Source organism: Podarcis cretensis, assembly GCF_951804945.1.
Source record: "Podarcis cretensis genome assembly, chromosome: 8".
Lineage (NCBI taxonomy): Eukaryota > Metazoa > Chordata > Lepidosauria > Squamata > Lacertidae > Podarcis > Podarcis cretensis.
In genome coordinates this window covers 83417864-83436411 of record NC_137177.1, presented here as the reverse complement: position 1 = coordinate 83436411, position 18548 = coordinate 83417864, and the positions used below count along the sequence as shown (strand labels likewise).

At 50.0% G+C, this 18548-nt stretch overlaps 2 protein-coding genes across 6 annotated transcripts in view; both read right to left on the bottom strand.

Moving 5' to 3' along the window:
* FAM131C (family with sequence similarity 131 member C) overlaps nt 1–2503 on the bottom strand; it is a 71743-nt gene extending 69240 nt beyond the window's left edge. For both annotated transcript variants that reach the window (XR_013841613.1, XM_079987274.1), the window contains exon 1: nt 2409–2503. Coding sequence is in view for 1 of the 2 variants with exons in the window: in XM_079987274.1 (XP_079843400.1) it covers nt 2409–2430 (22 nt within the window). In the remaining variant the exon portion in view is untranslated. The remainder of the gene's footprint in view (nt 1–2408) is intronic.
* A 2304-nt stretch (nt 2504–4807) lies between these two features.
* Nucleotides 4808–15554, bottom strand: LOC307223283 (uncharacterized protein). 4 transcript variants are annotated; one of them, XM_079989215.1, is made up of 6 exons: nt 15136–15324; nt 12621–12814; nt 12273–12318; nt 10981–11028; nt 8973–9503; nt 4808–5855 (listed from the first exon to the last, which is right to left on the bottom strand). In XM_079989215.1, exons 3-6 carry the CDS (start codon nt 12303–12305, stop codon nt 5736–5738), a joined length of 732 nt encoding a protein of 243 aa, XP_079845341.1. In that variant the 5' UTR covers nt 12306–12318; nt 12621–12814; nt 15136–15324; the 3' UTR covers nt 4808–5735. The 4 variants fall into 4 exon arrangements, with proteins under 4 accessions (XP_079845341.1, XP_079845340.1, XP_079845343.1 ...); XM_079989214.1 differs by lacking the exons at nt 12621–12814; nt 15136–15324 and adding an exon at nt 15379–15554; XM_079989217.1 differs by lacking the exon at nt 12621–12814.
* Between the last annotated feature and the right edge of the window lie 2994 nt (nt 15555–18548).

The following is an 18548-nucleotide window of genomic DNA, read 5'->3' as shown; positions in this document are numbered from 1 at the left end:
TATGGCTATGATCTAATCCGGCAGTCTGAATACGAGGAATCGCAAGCTGGGAGTGCGCTGGAATTATGCTCAGGTCGGCTTCCTTCTGGTTGGCTGCCGCAAGGACAGGAGGCTGGGCTCAGAGGCCTTTGGCTGGATCCAGCAGGTCTCCTGTTCCTTAAATTTTTGAGTCACCTCACATCCGAGGCAATGAAATAAACACACTTCAAATGGGTTTGGATGACGCATCTTCCAGCAGGGAGCCGGGGAGCCAGGGGGACTCAGGACAAACCCAAAAGCTCTATTCCGCAGCTGCTCTTTTTTCATTCAGAAAGGCGCCTACGTGGATCAACACCCCCCCTTTTTAGTGGGGAGCTCCTTTCAGGACAAAAGTGGCTGAGAACCAGCAGGCACCACCAGACACCTTTAAAGGGGCGCAAGGGGAGTGGAAGGGCGCATGCCAGGACCCACCACCTACTAATCCCAGACAGTGGTGGTCAGGGAGGGAGGGAGGAGGTTGGCATTTTGCTGAGAGGACTGGCTCTGTAAGTCAACGCCAAAAGCTTGACCTTTGGGCTTGTTCCATTGCGCCTTGGCTTGGAGGAGCCAAGGATCTTCGCCATCACCCCCCCTCTGCACTAAATGTAAGGTTCTAGTCTTCACTGATTTCCAACAGAGCCTGTTTCAGTCCTTTGCTCTGCAGAAAGGAGCCAGGGCTCGCTCCATTTCTTCCCATCTTTGCCTAGAGCAGCTGTTTCCTTCACTGCTATGACCCCACCTTACTCAGTTTGCCAAAGGTGCCCCATGGAAGGGAGATTTGAATCTTCCCTCTCTCCCCAGGTCTGCGTTTCTCAGTCTCTCCTCACCCTTGTCTCAACCGTCTCAGCACAGACAGTCTGGTGCAAACAAGAGAAGCTGAAATCGGCTGCCGGCAGGGGATGGAATCACAGAGTCACACACAGAGAAGCCCTGTTGCCGCTCTGAACATCTCCCACTTCCCTGGGAGTTAAGCCTCTGTTTACATGGCCTTCTTCTCATGTCATAAGCACAGTCCCTGAGCTTACAGCCTTCCTCTTGCTTTGCAAGTTTCCTCCCTTGCTTAAGAAACCAGCAGAGCCCCCATGCTTGGGGAAGGTCTCTGTGTGAGTCAAAAGCTGGCACTCACGGCTGCTCACTCCAAGAGGCCTCTTGCTCCTAGGGATCTGCTTTGTCCCCATCTTAAGTTGATCCCCAGTACCAGCTTGGATCCCACCCTAGGGCTTGCCGATCAGGAGGTCGGCAGTTCAAATCCCTGCGATGGAGTGAGCTCCAGTTGCTCGGTCCCAGCTCCTGCCAAGCTAGTAGTTCAAAAGCACGTCAAAGCGCAAGTAGATAAATAGGTACCACTCTGGCAGGAAGGTAAATGGCGTTTCCGTGCGCTGCTCTGGTTCGCCAGAAGCGGCTTAGCCATGCTGGCCACATGACCCGGAAGCTGTACACTGGCTCCCTCGGCCAATAAAACAAGATGAGCGCCACAACCCCAGAGTCATCCGCGACTGGACCTAATGGTCAGAGGTCCCTTTACCTTTACTGAGCATGTGTAAAATACAAACAAGAGCCCTGTTGGATCCGACCATGGTGGGTTCCTCCTTCCCTGGAGAGACCAAGCAGGTGCCTCCCTAGAAACCCACAACTGCGGCTGTGCAGAGGTAGACTGCTCCTGGGTGTGGAGGCCCCATTTAGCCATCTCAGCTGGCAGCAACAGGAAGGCTAGCGGGGCTGGCAATGGATGTGGGGGCGTGTCTCCGGATTCGGAGGGAGCCTGGGGGTCCCAGCTGCTGCTGCTCTGGGTTGGGGGCATAGCTGTCAACGTTTCCCTTTTTTTAAGGGAAATTCCCTTATTCTGAATAGGATTCCTCGCAAGATAAGGGAAAAGTTGACAGCTAGGGTTGGGGGGGGAGGGGGCAGCAGGGGGCCAGGGCTCCTCAGGTCCTGTTTCCTACCAGTCCACGTGTTCTCCAGCCCACTGGCTGCCCCCCTCCCGCGTCTCTCCAGAGGCCTTGACGGGGAAGTCAGAATCCGAACCCAGGACCTGCCCCACCTCAGGTATTCCAAGCGTCTCCCTTCCCAGCAACTGCGAAGGGAGGGGCGGTAAGGAAAATAACAACAGGCTCCCCCCGCCGGGCGCGATTCTGGTCCCTCCGCTGCTGAAAGCAGCGCAACAGACGCGGGCCAAGAAGCGGGTGGGGGGCGGATCAGGTGAGCCCAGCGCGCCCCCTCCAGCCCGGGCGCCCCGGGGATGGGGAGGGAGAGGAGCAGACCCTTCTCGCCCTCCCTCCCCGTCCCCAAGGGCGGCGGCTTTGCTCATTCGTCCCCGGCGGGCGCCCCTCCGGAGGAAGGGAGCCCCTCTCCCCCTTGACCTTGGGCGGCGCGGCGGCGGAGAGGCTCACCTTTGGTCACGCACGACCCCATGGCGGCCGCCGCTGCCCTCCCCGCCGGGGCGCATCGAGGAGGCACCCGGAGCCGCCCGCGCGTCCGCCTCGCCCGCTTCGCTCCTTTCCCGGCGGCGGCGGCGGCGGCGGAGCTGCCTCCGTCGAGGGGCGGCGCCCCCACCCGCTCAGCCCAGCCCAGCAGCCCGACGCCGCGCGCTCCTCGGGGCGGAGATCGCCGCGCCTCCGACGAAGCCGCCTTGAAGGCGGGGAGGGGCGCGTCGGGGACCCCCGAGGCGAGGCGGAGGGGAAAGCGCTTTCCTCGCCGGGAAAGCCTCCGCGCAACAGCAGCGCCCTCCTTCTCCGGGGTCAGGCGCGAGGGCTTTGGGTGCTCCTCAGAGTAGACCCATTGAAATGCGTGCGCGGGAGCCGGACGCTCTCCGCTGGGCAGATGAGCCGGGATTAGCATCCTGCCGGTGGTTCCCACGCCGCCACCCGTCGCGACTACCAACAGCTTTGGGGGACGAAGTTGCCAGAACAGCGCCACCTGTGAAGAAGCAGCTGCCCCCGAAGTTATTGCAGTCCAAAGCAAGAACCCAAGGATAGACATCCGTCTGCCTAGAGCTCTGCCCCTAGTCAGTGTGGAAACTAGCAGCCTCCCTGCCAGGCATCGGGGCTCACCTGGCACCCCTTTTGCCAGGAGAGGGAACTCTCGCGCCTTGGAAATGAGCCCTGGGATTGCCTACTCGGGCTGGCAGCAGTGGCTCGCCAGCAGGGGTGCTAACTTGAATTAAATATTGGGGGGCGCATAATGGCTCACAAGAAACATTGCACACAAAATGTTTGAATTGCAACTTCCATCAACTTTGCAGGGGGGGGGAGTCCCCTCAATTTGGTGTGTGTGTGTGTGTGTGTGTGTGTGTGAAGGGCAGAGGCGTAGCAGTTTGCTGGCGCCCAGGGCATGCATGCACGTTGGGCAGGGCACAGAGGGTGAATGGTTCAGTTGGTTGGCATCTGTCTGTCTCAGGAGACAACAAAAGAGCGCACCTTCAGGGGTGAAGTCAACCCACTGGAGCGTTATAGCTCCTGCTGTGGCTGGAGAGACTGATGCAGGAGAGACATGTTTTGTTTCAGCTGGGGCAGATGAAGGCATCCAGTTGTGCTGCAACAGATGCACCCTGGCATTTCTTCTCTCTGCACTGCTCCCTGTAGTCATCCCTCCTCTGGTCACTGCTACAAATGCACAGCGATCTGCAAGGGATTCTCACCCAGCAGGGTTGCTGCTGCCCAGGGGCGTCTTACCCATAGATGTTAGCGGTGCAGGGCACCAGGGCACCAGATTTTGGAGGGCGCCACAGGCTGAGAATCTGGGAAGGAGAGTCAGGAGGACTTCCTCTGGGGCAGCCCACTCCTCTCCTCTCAGCCACCCATCGGAGAGCCCTGCATCCAGCTCAATGAAGCCCCTTCACGTCCCCTCCTGCCGGGGTGCCTGGTTGCCAGATGGGCGCGATCGGGGGCGAGGCACCCCTCTCTGGCCTTGTCGTGGCCTGTGCACCTCCCTGCAAAGTCTGCGAGCGGAGCAGGGAAGCGCCCTGTGCTATCCCGGCACCTAGCAAGGATGGCACAGCTGGCAGGCCACCTGATCTGCTTGCTGGCCCTCCTGTGGCGCAAACTCCCCCGGGCGGGGGCTGTTAAGGGGCACCGGACGCTTAGAGGGAGGCTTCACGGGAGGTCACCTGGGCTGCGATCTGGGCACCTCCTACATGCCGAGTGCACGTCGGACCACGCGATGTAAACGAGCTGGACCGAAGTGCCCCCCCCCTTTAGAAAAAGGTTGAAAACTCTGGGAAACGGGGGTTGGGCGCCGCCAGGGAGATATTTGTGTCAGGTTTGCAGACACCTCTGGCACGAGTCAGTCCATTGGGTCCATCTAGCTCAGTATTGTCTACACTGGCTGGCAGCAGCTTTCCAGGACTGAAGGCAGGGAATCTCTCCGAGTCTTATGCAGAGATGCTGCCAGCAGGGTATTAAACCTGGGAGTTCTGCATGCACACAGCCTTTAGCCACCACCCTTTTAGAAAGGGATGCAGGAGCCCCTCTGCCCCCAGACAGCCCATGAATGCAGAGGACACCTGACTCCACTGCTTGGCTTTGTACAAGAGAGACAATGGGACATGGGTGGGCCCCAAGTACCTCTCTCCCCCAGTGGTCAATGCATACAGAATGATGCCAGTTGATGGGGATTGCAAGTGAAGGCAAGCGTGTTGTTGCCGCTGCTTCCCTTTGGGGCCTCTGGTGGGTCAGTGTAGAGAGCAGGGTGCTGGACCAGATGGGCTGCTCTTACACTTCTCGATTCCACTTTTTAGAGCTCCGCTCTGTGCAGCCGGCAAGTCCTTAAGAGGAAAATGTCTGCAACAGCGCAAGTTCAAAGGACTTTATTCGAAATCCAAAATAGTCAAAAAGACACCCATAGGGATGAAAGACATTTTTAAGCAGGATAATTATACATAGCAGGACACATTTAAAAATAAGGCCACTCCGTACAAAACCAGAGGCAGTCCAAAAACAAAGTCTTAGGAGGAAGAGGAGGAGGATCTCAAGGAGGGAACTGGAGCTCAGGCACTAAACCACTTCCAAACTGGGAGAAAAATATTCAGCAGAAGGAAAATCGCTATGCAAACAGTGCATTTGTCGATAAAAGAGCAAGCTGCACTTCAAAACAAAGCACAAGTTTTGTTTTGCTTTTTTTAAAGGCAGGCAGCTGTTTGCACTGCAATCCTTCTTAGGCAGAAATGCCCTGACTGTGGGACTGTGCTAAAATTGTTGAGAGTCTCTGGGATCCTGAAAGTGCAGACTCTCCTCTGCTTGGAGATCTGCCCTGTTGCCTCCCGTTGATCATCTGTGATGGACTAGAAGGGAAGAAAGCATGTCTGGCACAGAGAGAACCGCCAGGATTATTTTCCTGTTAAAAAGGCTTGCAGAGAATCCCAACTGGGGTCTTTCTCCCCACACAAACAAAAAACATGTGCATAGCACACTGGAAAACAACTTACAAGCAGCCAGTCCACAGTTGCACCACACTTAAATGAAGACAACTTTTGGTCAATGGGGGAAGGTCATAGGTCAGCGTTAATTCTTTAGAGGGGATGTTGGCGGAGGGATGGAGAGGAGTTAAAAGTTGCTGGAGCCTTTTCATCCTGGATTCTGGCCACTCTCTTCTCTGTGGCAACTTCCCAAGTAAATCGCAAACACTTTTGCCCCAAAGGTTTCAGACAAATTCTCCCAATTGTGTGTAAAGCACAATTCGTCTCACCCCACCAACCCCAGCATTTGGAAGCTCATTTGAGGTCAACTACTTAAGTCCAGCTCCTCCTCCTCAATGGCACGACAACCCAGCCCCGCTGTTGCCAGGATGGGGTGTTGTTCAGTAGGGGGTGAGCAGCTGGTCTGAAGGACTCCAGTGTCAGCCTGCGGGGAAAAACAGAGTCCTTAGGGCCAAGAGGTCTGCAGCTCCAGCAATGCCCCCCACCCCACAACAACTGCCTGTCACCCCCATTTCTTGGGCTCAGCCACACTGTTTCTTCATGCCCCGACCCCCCAACCCAGGAACTTTATTATTTTAGTTACTCACTGAATTTATCTCCCACCTTTTCCTCCAAAGTGGTGTGCATAGTTCTCTCCCTCAATTAATGCCCTCGAGGTAGGTTAGGCTGAGAGAGGCACTGACTAGCCCAAGGTCACACCAAGAGTGTATCATCCTGGCCCAGTGGAGATTCGAACCCTGGTTCCCCCAGACCCTGATGCAACTTGCAGAGTGCCCTTCTTCACACCCAGTGCTGGGACACCCAGTGAGAAAGGAGGAGAACATACAAGCCTGCTAGGGAGGTGTGGAAGACCCCCGTCTCTGCTCAGATAAATCTCGTGACATATCAAAATTTGTCTGGCAGGGCAAAAAGCCCAGAATTAAATTTAAGATTTTAACTGATGCAAAGGATAGAGGGGGGTTTGCCCTGCCGGACTTAAGACTTTACTATGAATCGGCAGCTTTCTGCTGGTTGAAACACTGGCTACTTCTTGAGAACACTGACATTTTGGACCTGGAAGGGTACGACAATAGTTTTGGTTGGCATGCATATTTATGGTATGACAAGGTAAAGGTGTACAAAAGTTTTAAAAACCATATTGTGAGGAAAGCATTGTATAACGTTTGGATCAGATATAAAGATCTGCTGGAAAGTAAAACCCCTAGGTGGGTGTCACCAATGGAAGCTAGGGAAGTAAAAAAGCTTAATATGGACTCTAAATGGCCAAAATATCATGAAATCTTAGAATATGATGGTGAAAGGGTGAAACTTCAGAGTTATGAGAAACTAAAGCCTAAGGTTCGAGATTGGTTGCATTATCATCAGATAAATGAGACATTTAAACAGGACAGAAAAATAGGATTTCAGAAAGAGAAGTCAAAATTAGAAACAGAACTGTTGGAACCTAATACTAAGAATTTATCAAAAATGTATAACTTGCTGTTGAAATGGAATACACAGGATGAAACGGTGAAATCAGCTATGATAAAATGGGCACAAGATATCGGTCATGATATTATGTTTGCTGACTGGGAACAGTTATGGACCACCGGTATCAAATTTACTGCATGTAATGCTTTAAAAGAAAATATTATGAAAATGATCTATCGGTGGTACATGACCCCAGTCAAACTTGCAAAAATTTACCATTTGCCTAATAATAAGTGTTGGAAATGTAATGAGACTGAAGGTACCTTCTACCATCTTTGGTGGACCTGCCCAAAGGTTAAAGCTTTCTGGGAAATGATCTATAATGAAATTAAGAAGATCCTTAAGTGGACTTTTCCTAAGAAACCAGAGGCTTTCCTTTTGGGCATGGTTGGCCAAGTGGTGTTAAGGAAGGATAGGATTTTTTTTATGTACGCCACTACAGCAGCAAGAATTCTACTGGCAAAGTATTGGAAGACGCAAGAACTACCTACTCTGGAAGAATGGCAAACAAAGGTGATTGACTTTATGGGACTGGCCGAGATGACGGGCAGAATCCGTGACCAGGGGAAAGAGACAGTGGAAGAGGACTGGAAGATATTTAAAATATATCTCAAGAACAATTGTAAAATTGACGAATGTTAAGATGTCAGGGGGTAAGAGGTAAAGAAATTGCAGCAGTAATCAAAAAAACTAAAGGAACTTTTATGAAAGGGAATTAAGATAATGGACCTAAGGGTTGCTAAAGAATCACTAAACAAGGATGCAGGGATGGGGAGGTATGGGGAAGTCAAAAGAAAGAAGGGTATGAAACGATCAGTTGGAAATTATGCTGTTTTGTGGTACTTTTGTTATCTGTTTGAAAAACGAATAAAAATTATTATAAAAAAAAAAAAGATAAATCTCGTGACCTGCAGGAGCAACAAGGCATGGCTTCAGAATCAGCCCAGCCAGTGAACTGACTCAGCTTCTGCAGCCAGTCTGGAACAGTCGATAGATCCAGCGCCCTTTTGCTTCAGGTAGCGCCAGAGTTGAGCAGGATGAGTCAGGGGCCTCCCTCACATTGCCGCACCTTCTATATAGGGCTCATTCTCTCCTCTGCCTCCCTAGGATTCACTCAGACACCTTCATATACAGACTTCCTGGCACTGCTGAGCACCCCCACATCCATCACTATGGCCCAAGTACTCCAAGCAGCAGGCCAGATGCAGCTACCCTTTTAAAATTATCCATAATGCCCCTGAACCTAGCATTGGCCTGGGGCATTGTGGGAAACGAAACAGGTGGCTGCAGCCAAAGCTGCTTGCCAGCTTGGGCCCGGTGACGGAACAAGGAAGCCCCCGTTCTCTTGCTGCCTTATGTGGAGCCAAGTCCAGTGCCTTCCGGATCATGCTGGACCCTAAAAATGCGCAGCAGCCAGCTGAGTGAATGGCCAGGGATGCTGGGAGTTGTAGTCCAGAAAAAGCCACGGGTCTCCCCAATCCCTGCCTTAGATCACAGAATCACAAGAGTTGGAAGGGGCCATGCACTGCAGGAATATTTCGCCCAGTGTGGGTCTTGAACCCATGGCTATGAGATTAAGAGTCTCGTGCTCTACCAACTGAGCTATCCTTCCTGTGGCAATCGGGGCTGGAAGAGAGGCTTCCCCTTCTCTGAGGAACACAGGAAGATGCCTTCTATCAAGCCACACCACTGGCCCATCTAGCTCAATACTGCCTACACTGATGGGCAGCAGTGGCACGCCAGGCTCCTGCTTCTGAATGCCGGTTGCTGGAAAAACACAGGAGGGGAGAAAGTGCTAACGTGCTCCAATCGAACGCTCCTGTGCTTCCCACAGGCAACTGTTCAGCCACAATGCTGGGCTGCTAAGTGGCTCATTGGCCTGACCCAGCAAGCTCTTCATGTGGTTGGGGACATTCCCAGCCCTACCTGGAGATGCTGCCAGCAGGGACCATCTGCTCTGCCACTGAACTACATCCCTTCTCCAAGGAGACACCCCTGTAGGATATGCCCCTCTGGCCTTTAAGCAAAGAACACCCCGTCAGAGCCAAGCCAGGCCCTCACCAGAGCTCACCTCTTCCTGGACAGAAGGGTCCTCTGCTCTGAGGTCAGCAGCCGCCTCCTCTTGCAGCAGTAGAGATGGAGCTGGGACTTCCTGGTCTCCTTCTCCTCCGTCCTCTTTCAGGCGCTTTGCTTTCTGGTCACAGGAAAGGGGCTCTGCCCGCCGCTGATGGGCACCTTGCTTGCCCTTCAGGACCTCCTCAAGGCCTGCTGCCAAGACCATCTTCTGCTGGGCACACCTGGTCAAATCTGCCGCCAGCTCAGTAGCCTCCTGGGACATGGCTTCTATCTTTACCCTCAGCTGAGCTATGTTGGTCCTGACCGTCTCCAGTATACCATTCTCCCTCTCATCGTCGTTGTCATCTTCGTCGTCGTCGTCGTCGTCGTCCTCCTCCTCCTCGTCATCCTTCTTGTCGTCGTCCTCCTCCTCCTCGTCCAACGTGTCATTCTGGATCTTCAACTGGGCTTCCAGCTCTGCCAGCCTCTCCTCCTCGGCCTCCATGTCCCGTCGCGTCTCCTCACACCCCGCACAAACATCTGTCACCTAGGATGTCAAAGGAAAACTCAGAAAATATGTTTAAACAGGGCTCACAGCTGCTACAGCTCCCATTAACATCTCTCACCACTGGCCACCCATGCTGACTCTTGGGACTGGTGGGAGTTGGGGGCCAACAAGATATGGGGGGCCATAGTTGAAGCAGACCGTCACTTGTTTGCTGCCCCTGCTGCCCTCACCACAACCTGGCCTTCTTTGAGCACACATAGGGGAAGTCTGTGGACCCCTCGCCAGCTATAGCTGGGCTGCAGTCTCAACCTTCCCTGCCCATGTGCCATGTTGCTCCGACAGGAACGGTGGCGGCCCTGAAGTGTGAATGGGGCCCCCTTTGCAACCAGCAACGACATCTGGATAACCATTGTTATCTTCTCCAGTGGGATTCCATGACAGATCACATTAAAAATAAACCACATTTCATATTTTTCTTAAAATGGCTGTACAGTGGTACCTCGGGTTACATACGCTTCAGGTTACAGACTCCGCTAACCCAGAAATAGTACCTCGGGTTAAGAACTTTGCTTCAGGGTGAGAACAGAAATCGTGCTCCGGTGGCGCGGCAGCAGAGGGAGGCCCCATTAGTTAAAGTGGTGCTTCAGGTTAAGAACAGTTTCAGGTTAAGAATAGACCTCCGGAACGAATTAAGTACTTAACCTGAGGTACCACTGTACTGGATTATCTCACATGTCCAAGTCGCTGGTATGGATGAAAATTTCCTCTGCCTTATCATTTTCAAGTTACCGCAACGGTCCACTTTTACCACGCCAGTGCTACTCACGCTTTGAGTAGTTGTTGAAATATATACAACAACAAAATAATCAGAGCCCTACTCTCACGGTTTGTCTAGCTCAGTGTTGCCCACACGGCCTGGCAGCAGTGGCTCCCCGGGGTGCAGGCAGGAGACACTCTCAGCCTTACCTGGAGACATTGCTGCGGATTGAACCTGGGTCCTTCTGCAAGCCAAGCAAGGGTCTGCCACAGAGTGGTGGCCCTCTAATAAGCTGCCCAATACAGAGGCAGACCCTTGGTCCTGCGAGCTCAGCATGGTTGACACTGACCGGCAGCAGCTCTCTCCAGGAATTCAGGTAGGGGAGTCTTTTCCCAGCCCTCCCTGGAGATGCTGCCAGTGGGGACTGAGCCTGGGGCCTTCTGCATGCAGAGCAGGTGCTCTAATGCTGAGCTGCGGTCCTTCCTCCACATAGCACAATGAGGGTCATGATCCCCACCAGCCTGTGCCTGCCTACCCCCCGTGCGCTGCCATTCCTCCCTGCCTAACTCTCCAAAGCCGCCTCCCATTTGTTTCAACGGCAGACAAACTCAAAAAGCTGAACTTGCACCACAAGGCTCAGAAGGGTCCCCCATTAGATGCCCATTCCCCCACCAGCTCATGAAAGACTAGGTCCCATATCTTGCCTGTTGTTGCCCCCCACCCTGCACCGCCCCCCCAAGGAGCGAAGCCTGCTCTCACCTTCATCTGAAGCATGTCCAGAAGGGATAAGTGGTCCTGGATTTTTTTCTGGGGAACAAGACAGATATAGGTGTGAGGATTGGAATCAGCGCCCACAAAGGCCATCTCCCCAATATAGCCAGCACCCACCCCCCCTTGCAGTGAAGGGACAGACACTCAGGACCCCCATCATCACACAGAGAGATCAGGAAAGGCTGCCTGGGTGGCTTAGGTAGTGGCAAGAGAACTTTTGTCAGGGGTAAGGATGTTGTTTTCCATCACTACCATCCCTGACCATTGGCCACACTAGGTGCTGAGGGAGGTGCATCTAGGCTCCCTTGTGCCCTTGGCAAGGAGTTGTGCCTGGCCTCCCAGAGCAGCCGAGGAGCAGTCCGGGGAGTGTGCAAGCAGGCACCTAGCCAGAGTGGAGAGGTGTGTTTTCTGCGCCCGCCCGCCCCCCCCCCCCCGGTCTATGCCATTGGCAGGGTCCAACCCTACGCCTGCCATCTTTCAAAGAAGTTTTTTTTAACTATTTTGGGAATCCTGGACACATGAAGCAGCCTGAAAAGTCTCTGCTCCTGGCAGATTCTCTTAGTCAACAACCTTGTTCAAATCAGGCCTCCTACCCAGCAGTTCCAAGTGCCCCTTTAAGGATCCAGCTCTAAGAGCTACAGGAACACCAGGGTGACAGAAGAAATCAGTGGAGTCCAAGCTCAGAATCTCCCCCCCCCCCCCCGCTCCCCATGTACCAAGGCTGGTAGTCCTGTCTCCAGGTGAGACACTCCTTCATGCACATGAAAGCTCATACCAAGAACTAACTTAGTTGGTCTTTAAGGTGCTACTGGAAGGAATTTTTTTATTTTGTTTTGACTATGGCAGACCAACACGGCTACCTATCTGTAACTTCATTTCAGCAGTTAGACAATGTGTGCTCCTGGGGCATTTGAAGAAGAAATAAACGCAGCAGCAGCAACAGAAGCATGCTGCCTTTTTGGGACCCATGTCTGTCTATGCCGGGCCACAAAGTGGGGAATCCCAGCTTATATATCTGGGGAAAATAAGGGGCCTCCAGGACAGAGCTGGAAGCCACCATTTTGCAATCCCAGAGGAAAACCCCACTGCGACTTCCCTAAGTTGCTTCCCATTCACCTTTTCTCCCAGGAAAGACATTGTAGAGAAAGAATGAACACAAGAGGATATAAAGGCTTCAAAGAAAGAAGGAAGGAAGGAGGGAGGGAGGAGGGAGGTGTTGCACCCCCCCCCCCATCCAAAGAGCCATCCATCCACAGCAAGAAGGTGGGAGGGAAACTCACCAAGTTCTTCTCAAGGAGGTCAACTGTCTGCATACTGTCTGCACACCTAGAAAGGGAAATCCAGTCAGTGTCCCAAAGAGAAACAACAAATTTTCAACCCTGAAGCAGGGACTGAGAAGATGAGGCAGGGCTCTGCTCACAGAGGAAACGACACTTTTACCAAGGCAAAAAGAAGTTTTAGTTGCAAGCAAAAGGGGGAATGAAACGAACCAGCCACACAAGCAGTAAAACTTGGGGAGGTTTGTGTTGTGAAGAAATCTGAGATTCCAAATTAATCTCTTTTTCACATAAGCAGCCTCCCTCCCCATACCTTTTTATTCTGTAATTTATCTCTTCTCTGGAACCCACCTTCGCTTATAGATTTCATTCTTGCTGCTGGAATAATTTGTGCTGCATTAGGTGTTTCTGTGCTGCGTTTTCCACAGACATTCCTTCTCTCTTATCACATGGTACCCAATCATTTTTATGGCACTAAAACTTTTTTTTGGTTTTGGCTTGTGGAGAACTTCAAATATGGGTTATTTTCCATTTCTCATTCTATACTTTTGGCCAAAAAGAAAACAGTGAGAGTCAGCCTTCACTATTATATATTATATTTAAATCATTATTTTAGGCTAGACTTGTATTTTATTCAGATTTTCCAGTATTCTCTATCTTGCATGCCATATTGCTCTCCACTACTTTCCATCTGAAATTGATTCTATTTCCTAGAATTCCACTTTGAATTTGGAGCTCTGTCCCTTTCTTAAACTAAAATGCTATACACTTGGAAATATTATAAATGTTAGCCAGAGAGTTGGTAGAATTTAGGTGGGCTAATGTAGTTTAAATTGTAGTTAATTTTAATCTTGCATATTGTAATCCTTACATATTGTTACAAGTTCTGGGTGCCATCGCTTGTGGGTTCAAGGCACCCATAATTTATAGAGTAAATGTGAGGTATTAATAAATGCTTGGAGTCAGCCTGGGTGCCAGATGTAGATAAAGCAGTGCTGAATCAGCTTCCTGACCAGGAATCACCTGGGAAGAACCATCATGTAGTACAAAAGAAGGTGGTACTGCCTAATAGCAGATGCGGTATGGTGAACAGGCAAAGGTTTAGGATTTCAGGCTTGGATGGCAAGGGAAATTGTGGCATTTTGCAAGAGGTTTGAAAAGCAAGGAAGAAGGAGGGCCAGTAGAACTCTTGGTGGGCTGGCTGGAGCAGGCTGTAACAAAGGGACAGGCAGCATGGCTGGTTCCTCTGCTTGCAGACCTAAGCCTGCTGCTCTCCTAACAATAATAGAATCATAGAATTGTGGAGTTGGAAGGGACCATGAGGGTCATCTAGCCCAACCTGCAATGCAGGAATCTTTTGTTCAACGTTGGGTGTGAACCTACAATCTTAAGAGTCTCATGCTCTACTGACTGAGCTAATTGATTCAGAAGACCAAATAATCTTCTGCAGATATGAATGCTCTGAACCCTCTCTCCCCTGTAGACTCAGGTTGTGTGTGTGTGAACAAACCATATTATCATAAAGACACTACAGTTTCTGCTGTGCCTAACTTCCAAAGGAAACACAGACCCTGGGTAAACGCCAAGATGATTGGAATCTCACGCAGCTCAGAGATTGGGGTGGTATGTACCAATATAATGACCACTTCACAGTCTTTCATTCTTATTTTCTTACATTTCCATCACATTTCCCTTCCGCATTTTACAGAAGTACATTTACATTTTCCTTCTCTAAGATTTGTTTGTGCCTATACTCTGCTTTTAATTACTTTTAATATTGAAACAAAAAATTTAAAGTCTATATATATATATATATATGATATAACGATATTATATATGATAAATGTTCATAACTGCATATATAAACCACATGTCTGAAACCCCACGGAAAAAGTTCTGAAACCATTTTGCCCCTCCCAAATTGACCTCAAATATTTCTCTGCAAGGTCAAAGGAAAATGGAAAAGCTTCCCCATTGTCTTTTCCTTCACAAACCCTGTCTTAAGGGTATGTCTGTGTATGAATAGGGTGAGCCTGTGAGCTGGCTCAGGAACTAAGTATTTGTCATTACAAAAGACTGGCCAGGCTTCCCAGAGTATCTAATCAAGTAGCCATTAACAGGTAACCTGTTGCAACAGTTTCAATAAAGATCAGGCTTACTAGCTGTTTTGCTTCTCTGGTTGGCCTCTATTATTTTCTCTGACCAATGGAAAGCCTACAAAGGACTTTATAAGGGCTCTTGTGTCCCCCATAAGGGAATAAGGGCAGATTTTTGTTTATTACATATTCTTTCTGGATTATGCTTCCATCGTTCACAAACAAATGCTTCTAACCACCTTGTTTAATATTCCCGCCTCTGGTCACACCCAGCGGCAACTCTCTTCTCCAGTGGAACAAACTGCAAACCTCCCTTTCACACCCACTCCAATATCTTCACTTGCCAGTAACTCCCCATCCTCCCTCCCCAGAGAGGTTTACCCAGGGCAGGGTTGCTGCAGTCTTTAGTTCAAGTGAAAAAAACCATGCCGTTTCCAAAGCCAGAATTTTTATATGGCTAAACCGCTGGGGTTTTGTGCTTTTACAGTTGCCGCTTTAATTTATACCGTCCATGGGTGCAATAAACACGCACAGTTATGTATGCCAGAAGCCATTCTGGGAACTTGCCCGTTGAAATGCTGCCTCTGGGTATCAATTATTATTATTTTTTGCATCAACCTACAGGCTGAAGCGCATGGGCTGCGGTTGCAGGGCCATTTCATTTTAATTAATCAGTTTATTTATGGAAGTACTTATTAAAGTATTTATGCACTCCCCCCCCCCCCGCATAAAACACCAGAGCGGAAAAAAGCAAAGCAAAAAAAAACCACACATAAGACTTCGGAAAGTTTTGCGGGTTTTTCCCACGCCCGCAGAACGCAGCTAGCCAATCAGAGCTCTACCCCCAAAGCCCCGGATGTTCTCCTGCCAGGGCGGCGTCGGCGTCAACTGCCCTCACAGCCAGTGACTTTGTCTCTGATTCTAAGGGAAGCGAGGGATCCCAGGCGTCCCGCCCCCGAGACAGGAAACGCCCTTCTAGCACTGCCAAGCTCTATGGCGGTCAAGCCGCTTACCCGTCCGCCATCCGACTCCTGCTGTACCCGGCCTTTCGCTCCGCCTCTCCCGTCCTCTCTATTTGAATCATCCCTCCCGTTTCCCGGCATCCCCCGCGCGCCCTGAATTGGTGGCAGGTGGAGCGCGGAGGATGCCGGGAAGCGGCTTGTTCAAATGGGAGCCCCACCCGGAGGAGGACAAGCGAGAAGCTTCGGCTAGAGCGGCAAGATGGCCGGTGGCTAGAGTACCGAGCTGCGCTTCCTGTTTCTTGTGTGACGTCTTATTATTACCCTCTTTAGAGGGGTCAAAGCTTAGGAGGGCGCTATGGGGCCCCTTTTAGAGGACGAATCCAAGGGGCAATTAGCCTGTTTGGTTTAAGATAATTTGTTCTCCCCCCAACCGTTTCCCCAGAATTTCCGCCCTCCCTTCCCCACAGGTGGGCGGGGTTTGCTGCACCTGGCCTCACACCTGCTTGAGCCAGCCCTTTTTTTTGTATATAATTTTTTATTAGTTTTTTAACATATCATTTTCAACAATAATTAAACATACTTTTACATCTTATTCAAATTTTTGACTTCCATCAATCCTGTCTGAAAATTTTCCAATCTATTTTTTTAAAAAATATTTTTTATTAGCTGACCAATTAAATCATATCACATAAATTCCGAATTACAAAGCCGAATTTTAAATTTTTGTTGAGGGGACCCATATTTCAAGTTCCGAAGGGGGATTCCGATCATCTTCTTGCTACTGCATTAATATCCAAATCAGTCCAAATAATGTTCATAATTCTATCCAGTCTTATCTTGCTGTTTCCACATCTCATCTTGTTTGTATATTTTTTCTTTTTTTCTTTATGATCTCTTCTGATAATCTCCTTAAGCAGATAAACACCAATTATAATCCTGTGTGAATTTTTCCGTTCGTCCAATCCTCATATCAAGATGGTTTCCATATATCATCGCTTTAATAAATAACATCGCTCTTTCCATCATTAATCTCTCAAATCTGTCGCTCTTAAGTCCCTCTGAGGAGTCTCACCCACAATATAAAAACAGCTCTGTTCCTCCTCCCAGACTTAAGTCCTCCGACAGAACTTGCCAACATGGCGACGGTATTTTTAACTGCGTCATTCCAAAGCTCTTATACTTTCCACTATCTTCTTGAAACATGCTTTGGTTAGAAAATAATCTCCACACAGTCATAAATCCACAGCTTAAGTCATTTAAACGGCATTTCTGACTTGGGGGGGGGGGATTCTTGGTTAATCACATAGAGGAAAGAAAGGAAAGTTTTCCCCCTCCCCCATCCAGTCCCTTTGCCATACCGAGCCTTGGTGATCTTCTCATGATTTATTCTTGTTCTTCCGACCCGTCTTGTTTATCAGAGATCTCTTCAGTTAGCAGTCTTTACTCCCCCTCCTTCCTTGAAATATGTGCATTCACTTCCTCCTAATTGCTTCTTTTGAAGTTATTGCAGCTAGAGGCGCAGATCAGAGACAGTGTCCAGGAGCACCGAGATCCACAGGAGGGCTTTCTGCCTAGTGCCCCCATCCCCACAAATTCGGGGGTGGTGTAGGGCACAGCAGGCAAGGGCAGCCCCCCCCACAACCTTGGGGGGTAGGGAGGCTATTTACTCCCATCACAGCCTCCTAATTACCTCGTGTGGGTCGGAGAGATGTTATTGTCAGCCATCTTCCGATGCGTCCCTAGTGGCCCCTGAAAATTTTCCAATCTAATCTCTCAGTATGCATTTCTTATCTTCCCTAGTACATTTCAATCTCATAACCAATATCACTATCTTTTTCTACTTTGTAACACTTCGTATATTTCTCCTTACAAAACTTCTTGTAATCCTACTAGCGTAATTTGTTGATTACAGATGCTCTTCAAATAATTCATATACTTCTTCCAATCTTCTGTAAATCTCTGGTCCCACAGGTTTCAAATCCTTCCTGTCATTTTGTCCAATTTTGCATAGTCCATTAATTTCGTCTGGATAGTGTTCTCGAAGCTACCAGCATGAGTTTGACTAAACTGCGGGAGGCAGTGGAAGACAGAAGTGCCTGGCGTGCTCTGGTCCAGGGGGTCACGAAGAGTCAGACACGACTAAACAACAACAACAAATACTTCTTTCGTCTGAATTTCTTCTTGTTTCCATTTCTGGGCTAACAACACTCTGGCCATGCTTGAGCCAGCCTTTGACCCATCCTTGCCCAGGAGGACAATGGACGGCTGGCCAGGGCTGGGGCTAAGGCCAAAGAAAAGAGGCTGACCCCATTGTCCAGGCCTCTTCTGGTTTTCTTCCTTCCAGGATCACCCACCCACCCTCCCTCAAATTAATAATTTCTTGCCTCCTTATAATTTCATCCTAGGTCAGCAGTCTTCAAGTTAATGATACGTTTCCTTACAGGCTAATACTTTGCGTTCCAGGTCAGCGGGTGCTGCTGCGGTCGTAAGACCGGGTTTACCGTGTGTGCCTACAAACAGAAGACAATGCAACACAGGAATATCAGGCTCTGTTTAAAAAACCTTGGGTGGATATCAATGAGTTCCAGTGTTTCGAGAGAGGGAGAAAAACTTTCCCATCCGGTCCATCACCCTATTCTCACAGTGGCCAACAAGATGCCCATGATGGGAAACTCTCAACCAGAATTCGAGCACAACAGCCCTCTCCCCTCCTGTGGTTTGCAGTAACCTGATTTTGTGGTTCTCAGAAGCATTGCTGGCTGTGGTAGCAGAGAATAGGCATTGTGGCTAGTGGCCTTCGATAGCCCTCTCCTCCCTGAATTTATCTAATCCTCTTAAAATGCCATCCAAGTGGCCACCTCTGCCCTCCTGTGGCAGTGAGTTCCATAGTCTGACTGCTGTGCCTGAAGAAGTACTTTCTTTTATCCGTTCTGAATCTTCCAACACTCAGTTTTGTTGGATTTCCATGAGTTCTAGTGACTTGCCAGCAGAGGGAGATCTTGCACCAGCAAATCATCCCAGCCTGACTCTCAGGAATGCTGGAGCTTAACACACGCTTTTCTCAAGGGATCCCTCTTCTTCATGGTAATCTTCCAGGATGCAGCCCTGGCCTTCAGTTTCAGCAGGGATGGAGGACCTCACTTCAGGGTTCCAATGTGACCCTTGAGACTGTCCTCAAGCCACACCCCTCACCAGCTCTTGCAAGTCTGGAATGTCCCCTT

Bases quoted from the DNA above. Each gene is read 5' to 3' on its own strand.
- LOC307223283 (XM_079989214.1), bottom strand. From the start codon at position 15,449: ATGATTCAAATAGAGAGGACGGGAGAGGCGGAGCGAAAGGCCGGGTAC. The intron at 12,319-15,378 runs GTAAGCGGCTTG...TTCCCTTTCTAG, and splicing joins AGGAGTCGGATGGCGGACGG to GTGTGCAGACAGTATGCAGA. The intron at 9,504-10,980 runs GTGAGAGCAGGC...TTGACATCCTAG, and splicing joins TGGACATGCTTCAGATGAAG to GTGACAGATGTTTGTGCGGG.